At 40.0% G+C, this 24,587-nt stretch overlaps 1 protein-coding gene across 32 annotated transcripts in view; it reads left to right on the top strand.

Annotated features, from left to right (window-relative positions):
* The window catches only part of PLEKHA7 (pleckstrin homology domain containing A7), a 167,536-nt gene extending 144,101 nt beyond the window's left edge, over positions 1-23,435 (top strand). For 18 of the 32 annotated variants that reach the window (XM_083476531.1, XM_083476525.1, XM_083476547.1 and 15 more), the window contains 8 exons: positions 164-281; positions 1,129-1,208; positions 1,797-1,997; positions 9,027-9,179; positions 11,338-11,471; positions 14,566-14,705; positions 17,485-17,587; positions 19,568-20,726. In XM_083476531.1, the coding sequence (XP_083332657.1) occupies positions 164-281; positions 1,129-1,208; positions 1,797-1,997; positions 9,027-9,179; positions 11,338-11,471; positions 14,566-14,705; positions 17,485-17,576 (918 nt within the window). In that variant the 3' untranslated portion in view covers positions 17,577-17,587; positions 19,568-20,726. Of the gene's footprint in view, positions 1-163; positions 282-1,128; positions 1,209-1,796; positions 2,055-9,026; positions 9,180-11,337; positions 11,472-14,565; positions 14,706-17,484; positions 17,588-19,567; positions 20,727-21,133 lie in introns of those variants that run through there. The other 14 variants (XM_083476535.1, XM_083476532.1, XM_083476526.1 and 11 more) reach the window with 7 other exon arrangements.
* Positions 23,436-24,587: the final 1,152 nt, after the last annotated feature.

Genomic DNA, 24,587 nt, shown 5'->3' with positions numbered 1-24,587 from the left:
TTCCAATGTAGTTGTATTGCTTTAAAAAGTATGTTTCCTCAAGTATGACCATTGTGAAACATAATATGATGACTTCAGGGAGACAGTATATGACTCCAACAAAATTATGAAAATGTGTCCTATATTTTTGCAATCTGATTTAATCAAGTGTTCATCTGTACAGGTAGAACTCCGCTCATATGTGAGTGAACCTGAACTGGAAACAATAGGCAGTGATCTGAGCCAACCTTCTGCTGGTTTTCTAGGTACTGACAGTAGATACCAAACATTACCTAGCAGAGGTAAGTTAAGAGATTCACCAATACATATAAATATAGATTCTAAGCTGTTTAGTTCCATTTGATACATGGCTGTGTTAGAACTCTACATGATTCTTGAAGGGACAGGGATAGAAGGATCCTATCCAGTCCTATACTAAGTGCTTAAGCTTTCATTGTATCCCTTTCCCTGGCAGACTAACCCACCTAATTGAGACTGTGTTATCCCAGAAGCAGAGCTTTTAGTGACTCACACCAGAGATGAATGAACAATTCAGTTAAAAGAATCTACATAGCTTGAGTCTGAAGCCACACCTATCCATCAGCAATAATGTTATCACTAATATTTACTTGTAGATTCTCTGGGAGCTAAATGCTCTAAATAGATCTTTTAAAAAAGAAAATCGGGTGTTTCATACTTGAGCTCTATAAAAACTGTTGTATGGATACTATCTAGACCCAGTGATTTGTTAGTTTTTAATTTGTCAATACACTGCTGTGTCATCCATACACCGATAAATCCTTCAACTTTGCCTGCTTAGCTGGCCCTTTGTATGGAACAGATAGCATTGCATTTCAGAGAAAGTTGCCTTGCCTTTCAACCTCCTACCTAGCAACCTAAATTTAGCTTCCAGGACCTCATAGCTGCATTTCTTGTTCCATTTCAAACACCTCTTTCTTGAAATTTGCTGTTAGTTTTGACCATATAGCCTGTTCACAAATCAGGACAGCCAGATTTTTTTACATGTAGTTAAAAGGACATACCTGGATAGAAAGAAAAATATATATTAAAAAATAGATTTAGAAAGCACTGAGTACATTTCTTCCTAAATACAATTTTGCTTTAATAGCACTTTTTTCCTTTGTAAAGGATTATCTGGCTCAACTTCCAGACTGCATCAGTCATCAACAGCTTCATCATATGCAACATTTCGAAGAGATGGTTCCAAGGTAATTCTGCACATATCTTTATGGATACCAAATCTAATCAACAGAGTTGCTTTTTGCTTTAATATATAACAAGTTCAGCCACAATATAAGATAGGCGGGGTTATATAATTCTGTTCAGCTTAGGGTTTATAGTTATTGCAACTCCAGTTGTCAGAATTGTTAATTACCTATGCCTCTTGTGTAAAATTAAGTGCTTGCAGCATAGAGGTGTATTTACTTTCGAGAGAGAGGTTACAATGTATGGGAAACTGACAGCTTTTTTGTTTCCATTGAAAGAAGAAAAGGATTGGTCACTGTCTTTAGCCTTTTATAGTGACATACTCTAAATAGAATTGTTCTATAGTATGTGCATTACAGTTTGGAAATAAAAAGGGAAATCCAGTACAGTGTATGGTCTAGCAGGTGCATCTACTATTATAAGAGAGGGGAGGCAATTTTTGCTGATGCTTCCATCCTCTCCCCTTTTTTAAAAAATAGCAGACACCTCTGATGGATCAGAAGCCATTCTGTATGTAGAACAGGAGCCTTGGATTTCATCCCTAGGATACAGCTTTAAAAGTATTAATTATCATACGCTGTTGTTAACAGGATAGACCAAAGAGTGCCTTGGAACGTTTATACTCCGGAGATCACCAAAGAGGCAAGATGAGTGCCGAGGAACAACTAGAAAGAATGAAACGACATCAAAAGGCATTAGTTCGTGAACGCAAGAGAACTCTTGGTCAAGGAGAAAGACAGTCTGCCTCGTCACGATCATTCGTCCGGCCTGTTTCTGCAGACATAGGCTCAGTATGTTAGACATGCCTTAAGAGGACTAGACTAAAAATATGATCTGTAGCTTCTCTAGTAAGCACTTTTATTTGAAAGTGCATTACACTTGTATTATTTAATTATAGTGCTATATCAGTTTCTGAAGTGCAAATAACAGAATATGGCTTTTAACTCTAAATAGTCACAGCTTAATGTAGCAGGTGCAGAAGTAACTTGGCATAAGAAAAGTCTAGCAATGAAAGAATTTTGTGGAAATGGATTCATATATGGATATTGGGTTGGTCTTGGCTTATCCCCCCCCCCCATTGCAGGGGTAGGGAATCTGTGGATCTCTAGATATTGTTGAACTCCCAGCCAGCATGGTCAGTGGTTAGGAATTATGGTATTCCAGCAACATTTGGAGTGCTACAGCTTTCCCACCTCATCCTATTGGCTTAAGCTATGCTATGAAAACAATAAGTTTGCATTTTTTTCTGATTGAACCATAAAAGAATGAGCTCTGTAGATGTAGGTAGTACATTAAAGAAACTATATTGCAAGTTTAGTAGACCATAGTAGCTATGGTTCTGTCAAATAAAGATTTTTTTAAAGAAAGCATAGGATTTGACAAATTTTATATATTAACTATAAAGTGTAGAAGCTAATTTAACAGATGTTTATACAGCTGCTAATGTCAATTTATAAATTATTATTCAGATTCCTAGAATAGTCTAGCAAGTATCTGCATTCAGTTAGCAAAAATTAAGTTATTTCAATGGTTAAATGTTGGATTAAATATAAATGTAGGGTGATTCATTTTGGGTGGTTAACCACAGCATTTCTTATTGGTTCAGTCATTTCTATTTTACAAAGAAGTATATCCCATTATAATTAGTAAGATTTACTTCCAAGGAATGGGCATGATCTAAGAGTGATGTGCACAGGACAGAATTTCATGCAGAGCAAAGTTTCATTTGCCATTTCTACAACAGCAGTTATCATTGCCAAAGAATGAGGCTCTTAAAAAAATGAATAGTTTATCTCTTTAATTATGGTAGCTATCTGGGACAGAAACAGTGAGCAAAGCCTTTTTTTACGGCATGTGCTGGTTTTGCTTATGTGTGCACTGCATTTTGGGATTGCAACCATCCTGCTTAGGATCCGGGTGCTAGGCTGCTGCCTTAAACATATTTACATGGAAATAATCTCCACTAAACTAAATGGGATTTACTTTCAGTATTTGGCCTCAGTCCAATGCACAGTTAAAAGTACAGAGCGCCTGTTGAGATTTTGTGTTTTTAGCATTCTTTGTGCATTTTCTAAGCATTGCTCAGAATACTTCTTTCTCTGGAATGTGTCCGTTGTGAATGTTGATGTAAAAAAAAGCAGAAAAGAGCCATTTTTAAATGAAAGTAATACACCACCCAATGTAGATTTTAAGTATAAATTTATAGTTGTGGGACATACAAAACCTTGCTGAAGTGTCACTTCTGAAAATAATGTTAGGTTGTGGCCAATGTGTTTAGGATTATGATAAATTTCAGATGGGTAACCATACTAGTCTCTTGCAGCAAAACAGATTTATTGCAGCTTGATCTGTGCCCAGATGCATGAAGTGGTAGTCTAAGAACCAAATTATTTTATCTGTTAAATAAGTAAATGCACTTAATATGTCTGATTTGAGTTTTTTGAACTGCAGCTGCTTGGGTGGGAGCGATCAAGGCCATGGCACAGCAAGTGGAGAAGTCTAATCCCAAACGGTGATTTGTCCCAGTAGGGCAGCTGCATAGACAGTAATGGCAACTTCCCTCCTGGGACACAGCAGTTTTGGAAAGGCGGGTGCCACAGTCCCAGCATGCCAAAGTCCTCATTCTAATGATACACACATTTTGTGACTGCTATTTAATAACAAAAGTCAGAGAAGTTAAGTGCATTCATAAATTTAGAATACTGGCACGTCAAGCCAAATTCTGGCTTGTTCCTGACTGCATCTTATAGTTAGCAAGGATAGATAAGCCCAGTTTCAGAAAGTCCAGGTTCATTTGGCATGCTAAGCCTAACCTTGGCTTAGCTCAGTGCCTGGGAGAAAAATGGTCAGGGAGTAGCAAAGCAACTGCAAGTTCCTGTCTGGGAACCCATGTGCTCAAGCAGTCCGATACTTTGGCCTACCATGATGTGCAAACCAGACCATTATGTAGTTTGGCCCTTAGGTATAACTATAACAGTGCTTTTGGGGGCGAGGTGCTCAAGGGTACACAGTACTGATACCTCCCCCCCCCCATGTTAAAAGTGTGGCACTTACTGTAATAACTTCATGGTGAGTACTGGCACCATTCTATTTTTTTTAAAAAAGGCCCTGGGTATACAGATCTTGATTGTAGCCGAGGAAGGAGGATCAAAGTGAGTCCAAAAGGTCAAACAATGCAAGAGATAATGGTAGGTGAATTACAGTGTTATGCATAGCACAAATGAAAAGAAGATCCAATGAATATAAGATCCAATCAGTGTTGATGTGACCCTCCCCTGATTAGCAGCCACTGGAACCGTTACTTTCCATAGCAAGCTAGCCATTTCCATTATTTCTGGAGTGTCACATTTGCTAATGAATTCACATATAGTGGCTTTATATTGGAGTGTCACTTTGAAATCTTTTTCTTGGATTTCAAGTCCTAGAAGGTTAAAATGCTCTTCCACTGGTTTTTATGACTCTTTTAAACGTCTGATTTCTCTCCATATATCCTTGAGCATAGAGACCAGCCTGATTACCGGTAATTTTTTAATGGCATTTAGATGTGAGTGAACAAGCTTTTGATGTCAGACTGACATCGTTTGGTTATTATGTTGCTCTCAGCTAATACTTCTATAATTTGTTGTTAAGAATTTCCCTTAAAGATATAGTATCCTTTCCTGCTTCCTGTTCTTGTTTGCAGACAGACCCATCCCCAATCTTAAGCACTAATTGGTTGCCTAAAAGTGTGTAACAAATTCTAGTGTCAACTCTGGATGGTATCCTACAAAGGGCTTCCAGCAGTGCAAGGGTTTCCGCTTGTGCAATGGAACTTCTTCTCTTCCTGCCTACACCCTTCCTAAATCTACCCCAAAAGGGTTGGCGGAATCTCCAGAACAGATCTGGGGTGTGGCAAGACACAGAAGAGGGAAGGAAAGTACTATGGCACAGCCAAAAGCCCCTCTGCTAGCACTTTTTTGGATACCACTCTGCTTCCATATTTGATTAGATGTTGCATTCATTTTGATTGGCTGCTGTAATAATTTATAATAATTGAATAATTTATTATTTATACCCTGCCCATCTGGCTGTTTCCCCAGCCACTCTGGACGGCTCCCAACCGAATATTAAAAACACAATACAACATTAAACATGAAAAATGTCCCTAAACAGGGCTGCCTTCAGATGTATTCTGTATTCACTTGTGCTCTTCATAATACTGTAACACTGCCACAGATGTAGTCTTTGGCCCCACTTTGTAAAAAAACGCAATAGCTTAATTTTTCTCTCTGTATTTAAGGTGGGCACTGGCCTCTGAAAGCTTTCATCGCAATGAATTTGTTATTTTTTAAGGTGTCATGGGAATTTGTTGCTTAGGATAATGATTTGATTATAACACTGAGAGATTTACACAATCACGGTAACATTAATTCTTTGCATTGCCTTCTCCTCTTGGTACACTAGAACTATGTAATGCTCATCACCTGCCTAATTCATTGCACAAGGTCTCTTGCTTCTAGAGTTGCCACTCACATCATACATAATGGCTTTCATGTTTGTTTTTAAATTTTCTAATTATTTAAAACAATTTCTAACTAGACCACTCAGTTTCTGCCAGGCTTAATTGCATTTTAGTAGCTTTTTGTTAAATTCCTACTGAGTTTTTCATTTTTGTTGTGGGCTTTGCCCTTTAACCTTTTTTGTTCCCATTTTAAATAGTTGCTTAGTAGCACTAATTTGCAATCCATTTATGATTCATTACTTTACTAAATACACATTTGGACTCTTAAAGGGACCTGGTGCGTTCAGATTTAAATATTTGCAGTCACACTTTAATTGAGTAACAGTATATATCTTTTAGGAAAGGTAAAGCCCTGCCATATTCATGTTTTAAGTAGCAGGTTTTAAATCTTTTTAAAAAATGTATAGCTATTGCACACATACTTATTTCAAATGCAAACATTTCATAACTTTTTAACAAGTTAAACAAATAACTTTACATATTTGCATGCCATATTGGTCTGTGTTCTTGCTGTAAAATATACAAATGGCACAGTAGGGCCAAGAAGAAAATGTTTCATAGAGATCTCTTTCTTGTATGCCCAAACTGCTCCAGTGCACAAAAAGTAACATTTGATAGCACAATTTACAGCAGGACACTAATTTAGCAGCCAAATGGTGAACAATGGAATATGTAATTATTGTGCACAGTTTATAACATTGCATACATTGTATGTGTAAATCTACTTTTAATACAATGCACTGATATTTTTTTAAAAGATCACTTTTTAAATGTAGTATGACATTAAAAATGTTGAGCAGAATATATGGATTTGTCATTTAATTTTGATGTAAAAGACTCCGTATCAACACCAATAAACATACTTCCTAATACTGAATTCACGTTTTTCTTCAAGTATAGAATTAATTCAGAATTAATATTGTGTTTCTATTATACATATTCTGGCAATCAGGCCTGGTTTGAATATTGAGATGTCTGGTTATGGTGCATTTTAATGGTGAAGAAGATTGTCCTTTCCCCTCTTCAACAGTTTTAAAGGCTCCAATTTTTGCTTGAGAAGCAGCTGCCTTTAAATTAAGCAATATTTATCCTATTCCTAATACTTGATATGTTCTGAGTGAAAATCAAGAGCTTGTGCATGAATGATCGCCCCACCCCACTGAACTCCCCCCAAACCCACTATGGGACTACAGATCCAGAGTGTCCCCTTGGTGAACTGAAGGGCTTCTGTTCATGAAAGGGATTAAGATCTAGCAGGTGCTTTCACTGACGAAAGGGATGGGAGCCATTTTTGTTGATTCCCCTCTCCCTGGGCAACTTCCGACACTGTTCCAGAAGCAACCAGGGGCAAGTAGGAATCAGCAAAAACTACTCTCCTCACTTCTTCCAGCAGTCACTGGAACTCTTGACTCGGCATGAGGTTGGATCCCGTGTCTTACAAAGTGTAAATGCAAATATGCTGCTGTGACATCCTTTCTTTGTTGAAGTTAAGTCTTGGAGGGGAGATTGATCCCATAAGCACACTGGGAGAAAACTGAAATGTTCCTTTGTGAGTTGAGGTAATGGGTGAGAACATAAACGATCCAATTAGGCTTGTGAGCCAGAGGGCTGCTTGGTTTCTGCAAAGACTAAGGGAGGGTTAATTTTACTTTTCCTCTGAACAGCAGGGCCAATTGTATTATCATTAGCTGCATTATCAAAATCTATCTGCTACATAGCAACGGTTTGAGTAATGCAGGTCCAAAGGTCCACAGCCCCAGTAGATGTGTGGATCTCTGGACTGTAGCCAATGGATTAAAATTACATATTAATTGGAGAGGAAAATACAGGTATCATATTTTCACATTTGCATTCCCCCAAAGTAGGTATTCCATTCAAGCCTTTCGTTTTGTAATAGTAAAAACTTGGTTGTTTTGTGGGGAGTTGTATGAGTAGAGTATGCTAGCTCTAGGGCAGTTTAATGAGGTGCACGAAACTATTCTTATATGAAACATATTACGTATTTTAGAGATACTTAAAGCATTTTCAGGTGTCCAGTTAAACCAGGGTGGTCCAAATGAAGGTCTTTTCTGGCAGCTCTCAGCAACATATGACTCCCTCCTGACCACCACTGCCTTCCCAAAGCCAGGTAAGTGAGGCTTTGGGGATGAGGTGTGAGGATTCTGCAGGGTCCTAGAGTCCTCCTTCCCAAAACCTAGTTCACACATTCCCAGCTTTGAGGAGGAGGTGGGAGGGTCAAAGACCCAGCCAGAGCCTCACACCTCCTTCCCAGGGCCCAGGTTGGCTGGCTTTAGGAAGGCAGTGGGAGGGCTGGGGGGGGGACATCTCATTTTGACCTTGGCAAGGCAATGTGTGACCTGCAGTTTCTGTGTCGAGGTAGTCTTGTGACCCACTTGGTGTGAATAGTTGGGCTTCCCTGAGATAAATAGTAGGATTATTTTCACTGCAACTTAGAACATGCATTCAGTGCTTTTGAAGACTGTAAATTGATTAGAATACAGTGTTCAATTTTCTGTCGTTGTAAAAGGTACTCCAAAGGGATTTTGAACGAATATGGAGTGTTTGTAAGAATTAAGGGATCTAATATATAAACATTGTTTATTATAGTGGACAGTTTTCAAAACAGTGGAATTTGTGGAGCACATCTGTACAGCAAACACATTACCAGAAAGTTGTGTCTTGAAAACATTGTTTTGGCTTATCATTTGTGCAGGTTGTTTAACAGAATAACAACATGTATTTTCCCCTAGATGGTGAACCTACATGGGGTACTCACTCTCTTAAGCCAGCAATTAGCTATATCATCTCTCAAGACAGGACCAGTTTAAAAAAAAATAAAAAAATAGGCAATACCATTGGAAACAAAACCATACGTTTTGATCCTAAACACTTGTACATGGAAATAGGCTCTAGTGAATGAACTAGCTCAGGTCAGATTTTCCATCTGATCATAGCCTCTTATTAATTCCAAAGAATACTTCCTTTTCTCTTGTATTTTAGTGCATTTAGTTCTTTGTCCTGCTTTCCCCATGCAACCCCTATCTGTGCCATTTGAATGTGGCTCCTGACTGGTAAAGTCAGATTTAACCCTGGTCTACTGACAGCTTTTTTTGCTGAGATTTTATTGCCATCTGCTGGCTGAACAGGATGAGTACCTCATCAAGGACAGCCATCAAGCAAGCATCCAGAAGCAAATGTTATGGTAAGTCCTAGCTTCCCCTTGCATCAATCCAGAATCTGAGGTAATGGGAGTGAACATTTCTACATGGTGTTTTAGTTGGAATGGTCAAACTTGTAATTGTTTCCTATCTGTTAATAGTGGAAGCGGGAACAAGAATTTGACTTGCAGCTACTGGAAAGAACTGTACGCCCAGAACACAAAGAGGAAAATAACTGGCTAAGAGTTGAACCTGTGTTGGTGACAGAAGCAGACTTAGAACCTCAAGATTATAATTTGGATATTAGCAGAGAGGTAAGGCTAGTTGTCTGTTTTTGCATTGCTACATATAGTATAAAGTGGGATAAATATTAATGACCAGAAAGGCAGCTTTAAGTGATGAAGTCTACAATGTAGAAATGTGTTATGTTTTTAGAAAAAGGGAGATATAGTGGTACCTCAGGTTACAGACGCTTCAGGTTACAGACTCTGCTAACCCAGAAATAGTACCTCGGGTTAAGAACTTTGCTTCAGGATGAGAACAGAAATCGCGCTGCGGCAGCGGGAGGCCCCATTAACTAAAGTTGTACTTCAGGTTAAGAACAGTTTCAGGTTAAGAACAGACTTCCAGAACGAATTAAGTTCTTAACCCGAGGTACCACTGTAATGGTCTGCTGTGCACATCACATTCAACCATATTTAAAATACTGTGGTTTACTGTGAACGAGCAGCATGCTGGCACACACTGCTGAAATCATGGGTGCTTTGCTTTCCTCCGTGCTGCCAGGGAACAAGCCATCATCTGGTTTGTGTCATCTGAACCTGTTTCTCCAAACAAACCACAAGCAGAAGCCAACTTTCTTGGTGTGCCACTCCTCTAGGGTTGCCATATTTCAAAAAGTGAAAATCCAGACAAAAGTTGTGTCTGGACTAAAAAATTTTTTTCTTTTTCTGTTTTGCCCTATGGACATTAAAGCAATTTCTGCCCGGACGGCTGAATCTTGGCAATGGCCAGGAAATTCTACACACCTCACTTGTTTGTGGGGAAGCAAACCACTATGAGTCCAGGTTCAGATAACACAAGACATACTATGGCTTGTTTTCTGTCAGCACAACAGGAGTGGGGAAAGAGTGAAGCACCTGCAATTTCAGCAGCACGCACCAGCATGCTGCTTATTCACATTAGATCAGGCTTCCTCAACCTCGGCCCTCCAGATGTTTTTGGCCTACAACTCCCATGATCCCTAGCTAGCAGGACCAGTGGTCAGGGATGATGGAAATTGTAGTCTCAAAACATCTGGAGGGCCGAGGTTGAGGAAGCCTGCATTAGACCATATTTAATCAACTAATGTGATGTGCGAACCAGGCCAACGAAGGTCATGCATCCCATAAACTGATTGAATTAACATTACAAAATTGTTGAATCACTCGTCTTAAAATAAAGTCAAATAGAATTCCTATGCTTTCTCATTACCTATCAACCACGATGTCTATGAAATGGTGATCTATGAGAAAATGGTATCAGAGATTAAGATTCCATTGTGTTCTCCCCAAAAGGTAACACATAATCCCCATGGCTATTGGAAAAGCAAAAGGGTATTAACATTTTTAATGCATATATTTGAAAAGCTGTAGAGCCATCTGGTGGCCCAAATGAAGTATATTATGCTGTCACTGAAATATGAAGGAACAGGGAGGAAAATCTACTGAATGCAAGATCAGTTTAAAAGCAATAAAATCATTAAATGACTTTAAGAATTTTGTTGTTTTTATTTTCTTATATATGTCACCCATTAGCTTAATTTCTTTGTGTGGTTTACAGCTTTGAAAATACATGGTGCTGTGTGTGTGTGTGTGTGTGTGTGTGTGTGTGTTTGTCAGTGTCACACACAAGCACACAAACATATACACACACTGCAAATTACACAGGGCATGTAAAGCCAGCATAAATGTAGAAACATAAAAATAAAAAATGAACATAAAAACACTAGGGAGAAAAGAATGTGGTGCAAGAAATTAAAATCAACAAAAAATATTGTTTTAAATTAAAATTCTTGGGAAAGTAAAAAGTTTTTCAACAAAAGACTATAATACGGGCTTTCTCCCTCATCGCACCTACCTCATTTCATTAGATGCAGAAGGATTTCCAATTATGAACTCAAGAACAGGATTAGGTGCATATGGGAGAAATTCCATCAAATTTAATTCTGTTTTTCTAACATACTGCTAAACTTTGTTGTCTTTTGTGTCAGCAATTCAACATTGGAATTACTGTTTTTATCAAAACATTGTTTTCAGAAAAAAATTGGCCCACAAGTATATTATGTTACGATTTTCATAAGGAAGTGTTAAAATTCTTGTTTTGCCCTGCTTTTTTCCTTTGGTTGATTTGAACAGTTTTGTTTCAGTTGAATGTAATATTCTATATGAGCTACATTAATCACTTATGATTCTCCCTCCCTGCCACCACCAGTTGTCAAAACCTGAAAAGGTTGCAATTCCAGAGCGATACGTTGAGCTGGATCCTGAAGAACCTCTTACTCCAGAAGAATTAGCAGCAAGGCACCGTAAGGCAGAAAAAATAAAGAATATTCTTACAAGGTCAAGGTCAGATTCTTATAAACATATTACTCCCATTCATTTTTAACATTAGAAATGGGGGGGAAACCTACTGCTGCAGTCTTGGTAGAGTTATATGCATTTGATCATAGTACAGAAACTTACAGAAATATATTAATACTACAATCAATACTAATTGTACTTTTTGCATTGAATCAATTGCGGTAGGTGAGGTGGGGAGTAGTGCTGTTTGCCAGGCAGAGTGTGGGATACCAGGTTGGCAGCAAGTTCAGATGCCCTCTCCCCACTGCCGCTACCAAGATGGTGCTCTCCTGCCCTCCCCACCACTCCAGTTCTGGCAGGCAGCAGCACCACCACAGTTGGAACAGCAATGCAGCAACACCACCCACAGCACTACTGCATATAATGAATATGGTGAATCATCATCATCATTATCACATTTTATTTGCATGCCGCCTTTCCATAGTTAAAGCAGTGCTCAAGGCGGCTTATAGCATGACAAGATTTACATAATTGCCAACATAACAAAAGTCATAAGCAATAAATAAAACACATCAAAAAGTACACAACCAAATGGGAAACAATTTCCACATAAATCATAAAATCTAAAACTAAGAATGCAGTATTAATATCAATCACAATTTAAAATGGCATAGATAAAAAATAAAAGCAATAACAAAAACAAAAACGGAGCCCTCTTTGCCCAGCAGCAGCAGCAGCAGCAGCAGCAGCAGCAGCAGCAGTCCTTTATGGAGCCTGTCAGGTCCTGCTGCTGGAGGAGAGAAGGTGGAGAGAAGCAGGGCAGGGCTTTATTATCCTTTATTATCTTTTCCTATTCTCTCTGTATACTCTTATTTACAGCCTGAACACACAGCCCAGCCCTGCTTTCACTGACACAAGAAATGGCAAGTGCTGCTGCAGCAGCGTGTTCTGCCCTTGCTAGTGAGCAAAGACATGTAGCTCAGCTGCCTCACTTTCCCACCACTAACGTAGCAGAGCATAGCCTCTTCTGCCACATGGAGGTACAGAAGGATCAAGAGCTGTTGGGACCCTGGGAGCAGAGGCTAAAGCTGTGTCCAGCGCCACTACAGGGGAGGATTTCCATTGCTTCAGATATGATGGGATCACTGGTTGAGAACAGCAGCTCCTAGGATCAGGATACAATCATTAAAACTCAAATAACACATTTAAGTAGTCGGGTTCTCAGCTTGATTTATTTACAAATATATGTAATACATTCAGTTCACTATCTTGCCCAGATTACTACTGCAGCCTCTTCTCCAAGTTGACAAGAGATAATATTAAAGAAAGAATTTATGTCAGCCCACATAGAGCTTAGACAAGAAGGCAGTTGGTGGAAGCTGACTTAGACAGGTATTTAGGTGAATTGAGCCAACAGTTTGATGGTATAATTCAGCAGAATAAAAGATTAGACTGCTGTTGCTAAAGAGGAAGATTAAAGCCTCAACTGAATGAATATCCTAGAATATAGGAGGCTAGTGTTCATGGTCTTGAATTTCCTAGGAACAATGCCACTAACCTCAAGTAGGCTGATTCTATAATAGAGCCTTGCCTTGCTTTGACAATAAGAACAAGGGCATTCTCCTTATTTCAGTCTTTTTGATTATAAAAATATATTTTGTTGTATATTAATTAAACAGGACAGATCAGAGAGGTCAAAATAAGTAATGATGGATTAAAATGTAATAGTTAGTTAATTAATTATCCTTCTCTTCATCCCAGAGGTTTTTTAAACTATTCTCTAACCCCTAAGTCTGAAGAGTTGCTGAGGAGAGATGACCTTTTCCTGGCACAGTTTCCTGTTCTGGGCTTCTCCCTGCAGCTTACACTGCAGCAAAATAGGCTAATGAATACTGCTATTGAACTGCTCATCTCCCTCACCTTCCTGCATGTCCAGCCTGGAAGCAAGGCAAGGCAAGGCTCAACAGCTATGATCCACCCTGGGCATTGCTTGGCAATGCCCCATTGCCCCATGATGATCTGAAGCATCTCACAACAGCCATAAAGTGGCCTCCAGTAGCATCCAGAGCCCAAAGATGCCAAGAGAACAATGCAGGAACTGTGAATAGTAAACTGAAAGGGTTCCCTGGAGCGTCTCCTGTGTTTAAAATTTAAGTGTAGCCAGAGGTAGTGGCTTCCACGGACTGGTTTTTTTCCCTAGGAAGCTAATGTCTCTCACTTGGTGGAAGCTAGAGAACACAGCTGAAAATTCCTTGTAGTACAGGAGGTGCAGGGTTGGAATGGGACAGCAAATATTAATTACTACACTGCGACTCAATTTTTCAGACAAAACAAAATAAAAAAGAACAGCAGCTCTATTCTCCTCCTCTAGAGGATGCAACTCTCCAGCTCTACTTTCTGCTGAGCAGAAGAACTTTCTGTTTCAGGGCTTTGAAAATATATCTGTACATTCATTCATTCATTCATTCATTCATTTATTTATTGCACCACAGAGCCCCATGCCTTAGCTGTCCTGGCAGCACAGGGCTAGTTGATATACAGCCTTGCGAGTCGAATGTTTTGGCTCCCGAACGCTGAGTGTTCTGGTTTGCGAATGTTCTTTGGAACCCGAACGTCTGACGTGTGTTCCACAGCTTATGATTGGCTGCAGGAGCTTCCTGCAGCCAATCGGAAGCTGCTCCTTGGTTTCCAAACATTTAGGAAGTCAAACAAATTCCATTCAACTTATGAGATACGACTGTATTGTGCTTTTCCACTGGAATTTGGAGACTATTCAGCAACTAAGTATAACGTTTCAGCTCATTTCTGCTCCACAGTTGCTAATAACCAGGTGTTGGTTTTTCAGTCGAAATAACAATAGAACATGTTTCTCTGTATGTGCTAACAAGTCCTTTTATCAACTGAAATCAAATGAAACATTCAAACATGGTCCAAAGACTACAGTCTACTGTTGGATGCCCAGCTTCAAGAGTTTCATAATTGCATCATGATCCTGAGGACTTTGCCATTCTGGAAATGAGTGTGTTTGGGCATGTGACCCTTTTCTATTTTTCTACAATCAAGCAGTATACCAAAATGTCTGCGTACATGTGTAGCATATGCCTTCAAGTTAATGCGGTGTTTTTGTATTTTGCCCTAGTATGCACAACCTCCAGCCTTCAGCTCAGGACAAACACAACTCTGCTAATTTAGATTCACAGTTGCAAGAGCAAGAACGCATCATTACCATATCATACGCACTGGCTTCTGAAGCCTCTCAGCGGAGCAAGGAGGTGGCAGGTATTGCTCAGTTATTTATAAAGCAATGGCTTTGACAATATGTTCTTTTAATCCTATGGCTGCAAACTTCTAAGGTTTTGTGTTCCTTCTGGACTGCAGTACATACCAGGAACAACAGCAAGGCCATATCTACCCTTTGGGGTATACCCAGACAAGTGTTCTTTGAATGCACTCCAGTGTAGTTGTGAGACACTGGATTTACACCATGGACTCACCTGCACAACATAAATGGGTTGCTATCAGTGTTGAGCACAGTGTTACCGCAACTTGAAGCAATCAGAAGCTATATCATGAGTGGGGGGATGCAAGTACACGCCATATATATATATTTAGTGGGAATCGCTCTACCATGGTTCCATATCTTCTAAAACAGTAGCATGACATTGTTGTCTTAATACACGAAATTTTTACTACCCTGATTTGGAACTGAAATGGCAAATACTGTATCAAGTTGTTAGGGACACCATTTTTTTAAACAGCCTGGAAACTTATTGCAAAAAGCTGGATAGAAGTTTGACGACTGGAAATTAAATTGCATTATTCAGCATTATGTCAAAGCAGCCCCTGTGTGTACAGCTGTGCTGGCAGGTTCTCTCTGTACTTGCCTGCACAATACGGCTTCAAAATGGATCAGACTGTGCTGAATGATTCGTTACTCAAGGGGTAAAATTCCATCTTTGTTTCCCATTCCCTGCAAGCCTATGTTTAACTGTTATATCTTGCACTCCATCTTCTCATCTGTTTCTCTGCCCATGTATGTAGAATGCTCAAGTAGAAAAGGCATAAAAATGAAGTAGTGAATCTGGACTAACTTGTAGTACTGTTCCAAGATTTAAAATTGACGACTGCATTTGATTCTTCAAATTATTATTGATATTTTAGTGGTTTTAATTTTCGTAGAACCTAGTGTAGTAAAACCAAAAACTTTAATATTTGCACAATGTACATTAGACAAACAGCATGAGCCAGAAACAGCAGATGAAGATGTTATCGCTAATTACGTTTTCCTTGTAGCTCAGTGCTTTCAGTACATTACTAATATAGCACATTCTTCTCAGTTTGTCTAGCAGGGCCTGCAGCCTTCCCAGGTGACTTTATGTTTTATTTACTGATTTCAGTTTCTATCCCATACTCAGGAAAAGTAACAACAATTTTGAATCACAACACAATAAAATCACCAAAATATAATAACCAGGGTTTTTTGGTAATTCCTGTAAATATTGACTGACGAGTTGTTGTTTTTGTTTTGTTTGTTTGTTTTTAAAAAACCTTGCATGATTGCAAAGTCCTACTGCCTGCTTTACATCAGCCATGAAAGGTCGAGGCACAAAACAGGAATTCTGTAGATATTCAGGTTGAGACTTTGATACATCACTAGGGCAGGGGTTGCAAAACTGCAGACTGCACCCAACCCACAAATCTGCTTCTGGTGCCTCTCTCCCCATGCCAAATTGAGCACATCTTCCTTCACTGCACTATGCCTCCTTTGGCATAGTGTCACTGCAAGGTTATAGAGCTCAGAAAACAGCTCCTCCCTACTCCAGTGCCAAGAGAGGAAAGGTTCCTGCCTCTCTAGTACAGTGCTGGGGTGGAGAGAAGAAACGTTTTTTTGGGGGGGGGCAGTACTGAGCAATATTTCTACAGGTCAGGGAGTGGAGCTCCCCATCCTCTTTTTGTACAGGCAGAAAGCTTAAACAAGCAAGTTGGGAGAATTTTCAGTCATTTTTAACATTGCAGGAACTGGCTTTTTTGTTGCAGAATTTGGCATACCTAGGCACAGAATTTGTTTACTTCTCCGTGACCTTTCCCCTCTGCAGGGAAGTGGGACCGATTTGGATGGTCTGCCCACGCCACTTAATGAATCCAAATGGTTTCCAGAGAGTAATAGGGGGTGTTTTATCCCATGCTCATGGCCTTTCAGCTGATTTCCTGGAGGCCCACTGGAATGCGGAGTTAACCAGGGCTATTGACTGTCTGGCTCTGAAGCGCCCTCTCCGATTGCATGGAGCCCGGACAGCCCTGTGGTTTTCCCTGGAGCTGAGGGCAATGAAACAGTTGCTAAGACGGCTGGAGTGCCGGTGGCAGAAAACTCATTCTGAGTCAGAACGAACATGGGTTAGACACCAAATCAGAATGCAGCAGCTGGACTGGTGACTGGGAGCGGCCACTGGGACCATATAACACTGGTCCTAAAGGATCTTCACTGGCTCCCAGTACGTTTCCGAGCACAATTCAAAGTGTTGGTGCTGACCTTTACAGCCCTAAACGGCCTCGGTCCAGTATATCTGAAGGAGCGTCTCCACCCCCATCATTCAGCCCAGACACTGAGGTCCTCCTCCGAGGGTTTCATGCTGGTTCCCTCACTGTGAGAAGAAAAACAACAGGGAACCAGGCAGAGGGCCTTCTCAGGAGTGGCGCCCTCCCTGTGGAATGTCCTCCCTTCAGATGTCAAAGAGATAAAGAATTACACAACTTTTAGAAGACATCTGAAGGCAGCCTTGTATTGGGAAGTTTTTTACGCTTCATGTTTTTTGTTTTTAGATATGCTGAAAGTCGCTCAGAGTGGTAGGGAAACCCAACCAAATGGGCGGAGTCTAAACAATATTATTATTATTATTATTATTATTATTATTATTATTATTATTATTATTAATGTACAGTACTAAAAAGACCTAGCTGCACTGGCTGCTGACCCTGCTGTCTTGTATTCCAGCCCACGTGTCTGTTGTGTGTGACTGTAAAATCACGGTGCCTAATTCCTTTGTATGATCCCTTCTAGCTCCGCAATTGACCTATCCATCTAAAGCACCCTCACCTTCTGTACCTCAGCCACCCCCCTTAAGCAATGGATTTCACTACACATTTGTCTAAGCATCTTGAAAGTAAGAACTAACTGCTCTTGGCTGCTTATTTTGTCATTAATTGTATGTTTTAACATTGTTGGTAGCTAACTTGATCTTTAAGTGTAAACGTAACCCTAATTAATGCATGCAGACTTTAGTGATCTAAAAGATTCCTGCCTCCTGCTATTAAAAATTACCTTATGAAATATATATGAGCTCATAGAAATGTTCAGTAATTGCTGTGAGTTTGGGATTTTGATTGCCTCATCACTATGATGTAAAGTTTAAAGAGAAATGTTTAGATGTGGCATTTCATCAGCAACGTACTAAAGATTACACCTTTAAAAAGGTATCTAATGCAGCACATGTGCTAAATGGCACAAATAATCCCTTCCTGTATTAAATGGAAAATTAGAACCGTTTGAAACATACTACTGGTGGGACGCGGGTGGCGCTGTGGTCTAAACCACAGAGCCTAGGGCTTGCCAATCCAGAAGGTCGGCGGTTCGAATTCCTGTGATGGGTTGAGCTCCCGTTGCTCGGTCCCAGCTCCTGCAACCTAGCAGTTCGAATGCACATCAAAGTGCAAGTAGATAAATAGGTACCGCTCCGGCGGGAAGGTAAACTGTGTTTCCGTGCGCTGCTCTGGTTTGCCAGAAGGGGCTTAGTCATGCTGGCCATATGACCCGGAAGCTCTACACCAGCTCCTTTGGCCAGTAAAGCAAGATGAGCGCTGCAACCCCAGAGTCGTCCACGACTGGACCTAACAGTCGGGGGTCCCTTTACCTTTACCTTTACTGGTGGGCTGGGTCTAGGAAAAAGCCTCCATCAAATGACAAAGTAACGGAATAGCTGGGGGGGGGGGGAATAGTTCTATGATATATGTCATTTTCCTAACCTGTTGATTCCATAATTTTCCATATGAGAAATCTTTGCCATGAATTGAGGCATCTATTTTTGCCACAATTATAGCAATTGTAATTATTCTACAAAAGGAAATTTCATTTCCCTCTGTATTCCCATTTCTCTACCATGGTGCGATTTGGCATATAACTCCTCTTTAATTCCACCTACAATTTCACAATTTATAATTTTAAGGATTCCTTCTTATCAGTACAAGTATAAGATTTCAAAAGAACTTTGTGTTATGAGCACTATTTATAATTTTGGAGCTCTTTACTGTTAAATCTTAGGAAATCATCTGAAGAAAATATTAACAAGGCCCAGAAGTCACTGTTTACACTGTCACAGATTGCTGTCCCAGACTTAAACTTCTCAAGATTGCTGTCCCATACTTAAACTTCTCAAGTTCTTCTTTTAAAATGGTTTGTCAAAATGAGATAGACCTTACTTTAGGAGGGCAATCATAACTGACCTATTTGTCCAGGCCTGAGGAGGGTATTTTTCATTGTTGAGGATGTTTAAATGCTTTTGTGATTAATACATTGTTTTATGACTTTGGTTGCTCTGTGCTCCCATTTGGGAGGGAGGGGAGGATATTAAAAAGAACAAATAAATCACTGTGACATTATTCAGGAATTCCTCAAGCTGCCATGGGAACGAGATGGGCATTCCCCCCCCTTTAGTATACTCTTAATCCTGATCACCAAAACCCACCATATTTAATCAAAATGGTTTTAAAGGTTTTATGGGCAGTGTTCTTCACATAATATAGACATATCTCAATGAGTGAAAGTACCCAAAACAAGCCTTCAGCTTCACTGATAATATCCTCTTTCCTTCTTCAAAGACTAAGAAACTTCAGTTTAGAGGTGAAGCAAAACAATTAGTTTGAACAGGGAAAGTATTGATTGCATTCTCCATTGCCTATGTAGTATCAAGGTATATTGTAAACAGTATGCTTATTTGGCTACATTTACAAACTTTCTGAAGCACCTAGTGTTCATGAAACATCCATTAGCGTGCCATTAAAGGATATTGATGGATTCATCCTTTTGTGGATGTGTGTGCTAAACCTGTTGCAATAATATCTAACTTCATTGTTTCTCTTCAAACTAGCCAAAGCAGTAAATGAACGCTGATCCCTGATACAAACCTGTAACAACCACCTGAAGAAGAGAGCAGCACGGAGGAAGACTTCCCTACATTAGCTTTCTCTCTTGTTTATTTTTTATTTGAACACACATTACAAATAATAACTGCACAGAAAAAGTTTTGTACAAAAAGAACAATTGTTTATATAAACAGCACTTTTAATATACTATATTATATATTGACATTGTATATTGGCATTGGTTACAACCCTGCACAATCAACTGCATTCAATTCCTGTTGATGTTAATAGGTCCTAATGCTTTAAAGTGCCGGATTGTGAGCCAATGTATTTTTAGAAACTATATATATATATATGATTTGTGGTTGGTTGGGTTTTTTAAAGGGCTGCATTCATTTAAAAGTTTGAATGCATGCAATAAAGGCAGGTGGATGTTTTTAGCTTCTTTTTTTAAAAAGGAAGATTTTCGGAAGCACATAGCATTTAGGTAGGAATAATGAAATCTTTTCCTATTTTTTCAGGGTTTATAATACATTTGTTACTACTGATTATCAGTCAGATAAAATTTTACTGAAATATTCAAAATTTCAATGGCTCTGGAATCCCATACAAAGAGCAAAAGGCAGGTACAAAACATTGCTAATAGTTGTATGTCACTGTCCTTTTATTACGTAGCTTAGTCCAAGCAAACATTGTCCAGTTACTATTTCAAATATATATTTTTCTCTTTAACTTAGGGTGTGGGCACTGAAATATTTTGAATGTGATCTGGTTTCTATCACACTGCAGATGAAGCACCTGTGAACTACAGAGGGTTATCATAGAGGTCAATAGAGCCTCTATTCCTACTCCCTACTTCCCTCCTTAAGAGCTGAAGCATGACTGGCCATTAAGTGGAATATGAGATCTGGAGCACCTTTCACTCTTTTTGCCTAAACATGAGTTACTCATGCTCTGAGCTTGAGTAACTTGTGTCATGCAGAGAGGGAGAGCAGGAGGTATGCACAAAACCTCCAATTCCCTATAATAGCTTGTGCAAAGACCAGAAGAGGGAGTGAAGAGAAATTGGTCTTTTGAGCCCTTTTCTGCACATGGGTGCTGCACCTGAGATGGGACTGGATCACCCATGAAAACTGAAATATGTAAAGTGAGCAATGCAAATATTAATAGAATGTATAATTTTACATCTATATTCTTTTTTAATTAATGTTTTCAACAGCAAAAAAGCAAATAATGATTTGCTATCAGTTGTTGTTAGCTTTGTATAGTAATTCAGCTGGTGCCCTCAGTTTTGCTAAAACTTTCAAGTATATTTTCTTGAGTCTTGGACAAAAGGCTAGCACAACTGGAGAGTTCATGAGATGCTGGTGGTTTTTTACTTGAAAATGTGTGTGTGTGTGTGTGTGTGTGTGTGTGTGTGTGTGTGTACTCAACAGTGTGTGCTTTGCAACAGCCAACGCGCTGTTCATACTGAGTGAATTCAAAATGAATTCACACATAATTCAGTGCATTGTCATATTTACTGCAGCATTCTGCTATAGTGCACTCCTTTTATACAGAAGATATGCAAGAATGATATCAACTCATTTGAAGTATTTTGTAACAATGGTGTAAGCCATTAGAACTGCAAGTAGGAGGCCGAGATAGGCTGCCTTTTATTCCGCAGGAGCGGGCCTGGAGGAATCCGATGTTTCCACGGGCCCACCCACAGGGAGGTGTCCACCTCACAGGCCTGCCATTGATTGGCTGAATTTGGGCAGGCCTGAAACCAAGGTCCAGCCAGTGAGACTAGGCCTGGCTGCCTCGCCAGCTGGGAAGCCCCCAACAAACAGGGCTTCCTCCAGAGTGTGGCGCAGCACATCAAGACCCAGCCACAACACCGCCACACCCAAAGGGTGAGCAGACTTGTCTTACTGCTGGTCTGTATATTACACTTGCTTCATGGACTTTGCTGCAAACCACCTATTCATTTTGAGGACAGCCTACATTCCATTCCCCACCTACCACTAGGAATATCCAGCAGCAGTGAAGACTCATGAAGATCTCCAAGCAGTGTTAGATATGCACATTGTAAGCTGTTCTAGACCTGCAGGTGCAGAACACTTGCAGTGTAGAGGCTGTCTGAGTGGCCATGCTGTGGGGAGTGTAGTATATAGATTGGCAGCTAGTTGTTGCAGTACTTTGCCATGATGCAGAAGTCCTTTCCAGTCTCTTTTCTGAGAAAATTCTATGTGAACAATGGAGAACTCTGCCTTCTCGTAGATGAAAAAGGGGAAAACCCGATGCGCATGAGGTTCCATAGTCAGTTACAGGCTTTCTTAGCATTAGCAATATTAATGAGTTTTACAGTATATGTGGGGTGTGCTCTAGGCATTAAATGTGTGCAGAATTTGTTTAGGATGTCACTGCCCTGTTAGCCTCCCAGATAAGAGATGTAGACTAACTGGAGATAATGGGTTGTAGCCAGTGAAGTTGTCTTGTTTGTGGAAGGACCTCCACTGGTGCAATGCCCTTCCCTTCCTTTTCCTCTCCCTGTTTCAGAGGGTTGGGGGAGTGTCCAGAAAAGATGGGGAGACATGCAGGAGAAGGAAATGGAGGGGAAGTTCTGTTGCACTAGCAGAAGTCATTGTGTGAACAGGACTTACTTTGTTTTTGTACAGCAGTTCCCTGCACTGCATGGCAAACTAATGAGGTGATGCTGCCATTCAGTGAAGCCCTCCTGGGGAGCACGCAGGTCTTTTGGTCTCTCTGGAATCTCTCTGGATTCTGGCCCACACAATTTATTGGGATGGAATGGTCAAAATAAATGTGACAAATTCAAGTGTTTAGGAAGTGGTGGGTAGGGTTAAGGCTGGATTAATTTATTAATACTTTGAGAGAAAGAGATGCAGAAGCTAGTCTGAGGAAGAGGTTAGATATGATTACGCTAAAAGCAAGTCTGTGTTAAAGAACAATTTTCTTTTGCAACTTTGTGTTTGTCAACCTGTGTATTCAACCTGTACGGTTGTGGGGAAATGACAGGGTAGATAATTTTTCCTACTCATAAATTCTCTCTCTGTAAGACAAACCCACGTGTGTAGTGGCTTTAACCATTTTTCTCAAACTCATTCTTGTTATCTGTGTCTCTTGAAGTGGTGACAAACCCATTCTAATACAATTCCAGTTTTCCACTTCCTTTTGTTAAGGGCAGTTCAGAGATGGATTTAGGAATGTCTACTTCAGCAGTTGCCATTTAGCTTGAAGAAAAGTTTCACAAAAAGAAAAGTTCTCCCCGTCATTAGTAAAATATTGGGAAGTTATTTAAAAGTGTTGGATCCAGACTTCGCTTCTCCTGTTGAAGATAGAGATGCCGGAGACAAATTTTGGCAATTCCCTCTGCAGCCCCCAGTGCCCCCTCACACTGTTCTGGAGGGCCGGGAGACCTGCAGGAGATAGGAAAAATTGGAAAATGTCACCTGCCTCTTTCTGCTACTGGGATCCATCGGATAAGATCAAAGCCTTCCATATACAGAAGCCTTTCCATCTGTGGAAGGTAAAAGTCTAGATCCAGTCCTCAGTCTCCACCTAACTTATTGCTCTTATCAAAAAAGTAACTGTGATGGTGTTTAAAATTATCAAATAAAAAAATCTTACTCTATTTTGACTATGCTTGGAAGCTATTCTTGAGAAATGTATTTAGAAAATGGAGTCTATTTTTTACTAACTGAATACTGCCTGTGTCAAGTCTGTAACATTTTGCCAAAATGAAATTATTTTATTTTTGCCTTTATTAAAATGTAGAAATAAATATTTTGCCAGAAAACATTAATTTAAATAAAATGTAACAGTTTGGGAAAAATGTAAATGTACATATTAAACTATTAACATAACACTGGAACTGCCTTTGGATGTTCAGATATGGTTCATCTAATTTGGGCTTGGCTTGACTTGACTTTTAGTTACTGGTGTTACTAGCACTGATTGAAGTCCACAGTAAACTCAGTGAGAGGTTTTTCCTGAACAGTAGGATTTGAATCCATCCCTAATACTGTATGTTTACTGTTCATATACAATGCTGTAGTGCTTGGTGAGTGTCTCTAACTTCTGGCTCATTCTTTATCACCACATCATAGAGATTGCACTGCTGGAAGAGAAGGTGATTCCATAATACAAAATAGCATTTTGGTGCAGTACAGTGGTGCCTCGCAAGACGAAATTAATTCGTTCCGCGAGTTTTTTCGTCTAGCGAATTTTTCGTCTTGCGAAGCACGGTGTCGGAAAAGTTTTGGAAAAGCTTCAAAAATCACCAAAGTCTTCAAAAACCTCAAAAAAGGCTACCACACCGCGTTCTATGAGTTGCTCCTCGAAGTCAAGTCGCAACTGTATTAACGGTGTTAAGAAAAAGGAAACAAACTTGCAAGACATTTTCGTCTTGCGAAGCAAGCCCATAGGGAAATTCGTCTTGTGAAGCAGCTCAAAAACCGCAAAACCCTTTCGTCTTGCGAGGCATTCGTCTTGCGGGGCACCACTGTAAATTGGATTTGAATGTAGGAGCCCCAGATAGAGCCTTGCTGAATGGTCTTGGGCAACTCACAGGATGGCTAAGTGCATCCAATAGGACATGCTATAATTTACACTGAGCTTTTGGAAGTTCCAGAGTGGCTTTTGGGTTGGTTGCAGATACAACTGAATGTATCACTGATTATATTTGTTCAAGTATAATCCTATACTGTCAAGCTGTTGTTTCTCTGTTCTTGGTCACTGTGGCGCTAAATAAATTGCCCTGAACCCAGTCCAAATGGTCAAATACAGGTCCAAGTCCAATGCAAAGAGCAAGTTCCAAAGTCAAACCATCAGGCCAGGTTCCTGCCTTTGCAGAAGACCCAGGGTTGGAACACCTGGGGGTCAGTCCCAAAATCACAGTCCAAAAGCTGCCAAGCTCTGGCCCATCAGCAGAGAGAGCTGAGCAGACACAGAGGCTTTTGCCTTGCTTCCCTTTTATCCTTCTCAATCTTGATTGCTGCATCTGTGTTTGCTCCCACTGAG

The sequence above is a fragment of the Podarcis liolepis genome (assembly GCF_965112155.1).
Source record: "Podarcis liolepis genome assembly, chromosome: 1".
NCBI lineage: Eukaryota > Metazoa > Chordata > Lepidosauria > Squamata > Lacertidae > Podarcis > Podarcis liolepis.
Note: the sequence above shows the minus strand (reverse complement) of the source record. Positions and strands in the feature narration are given on the sequence as shown.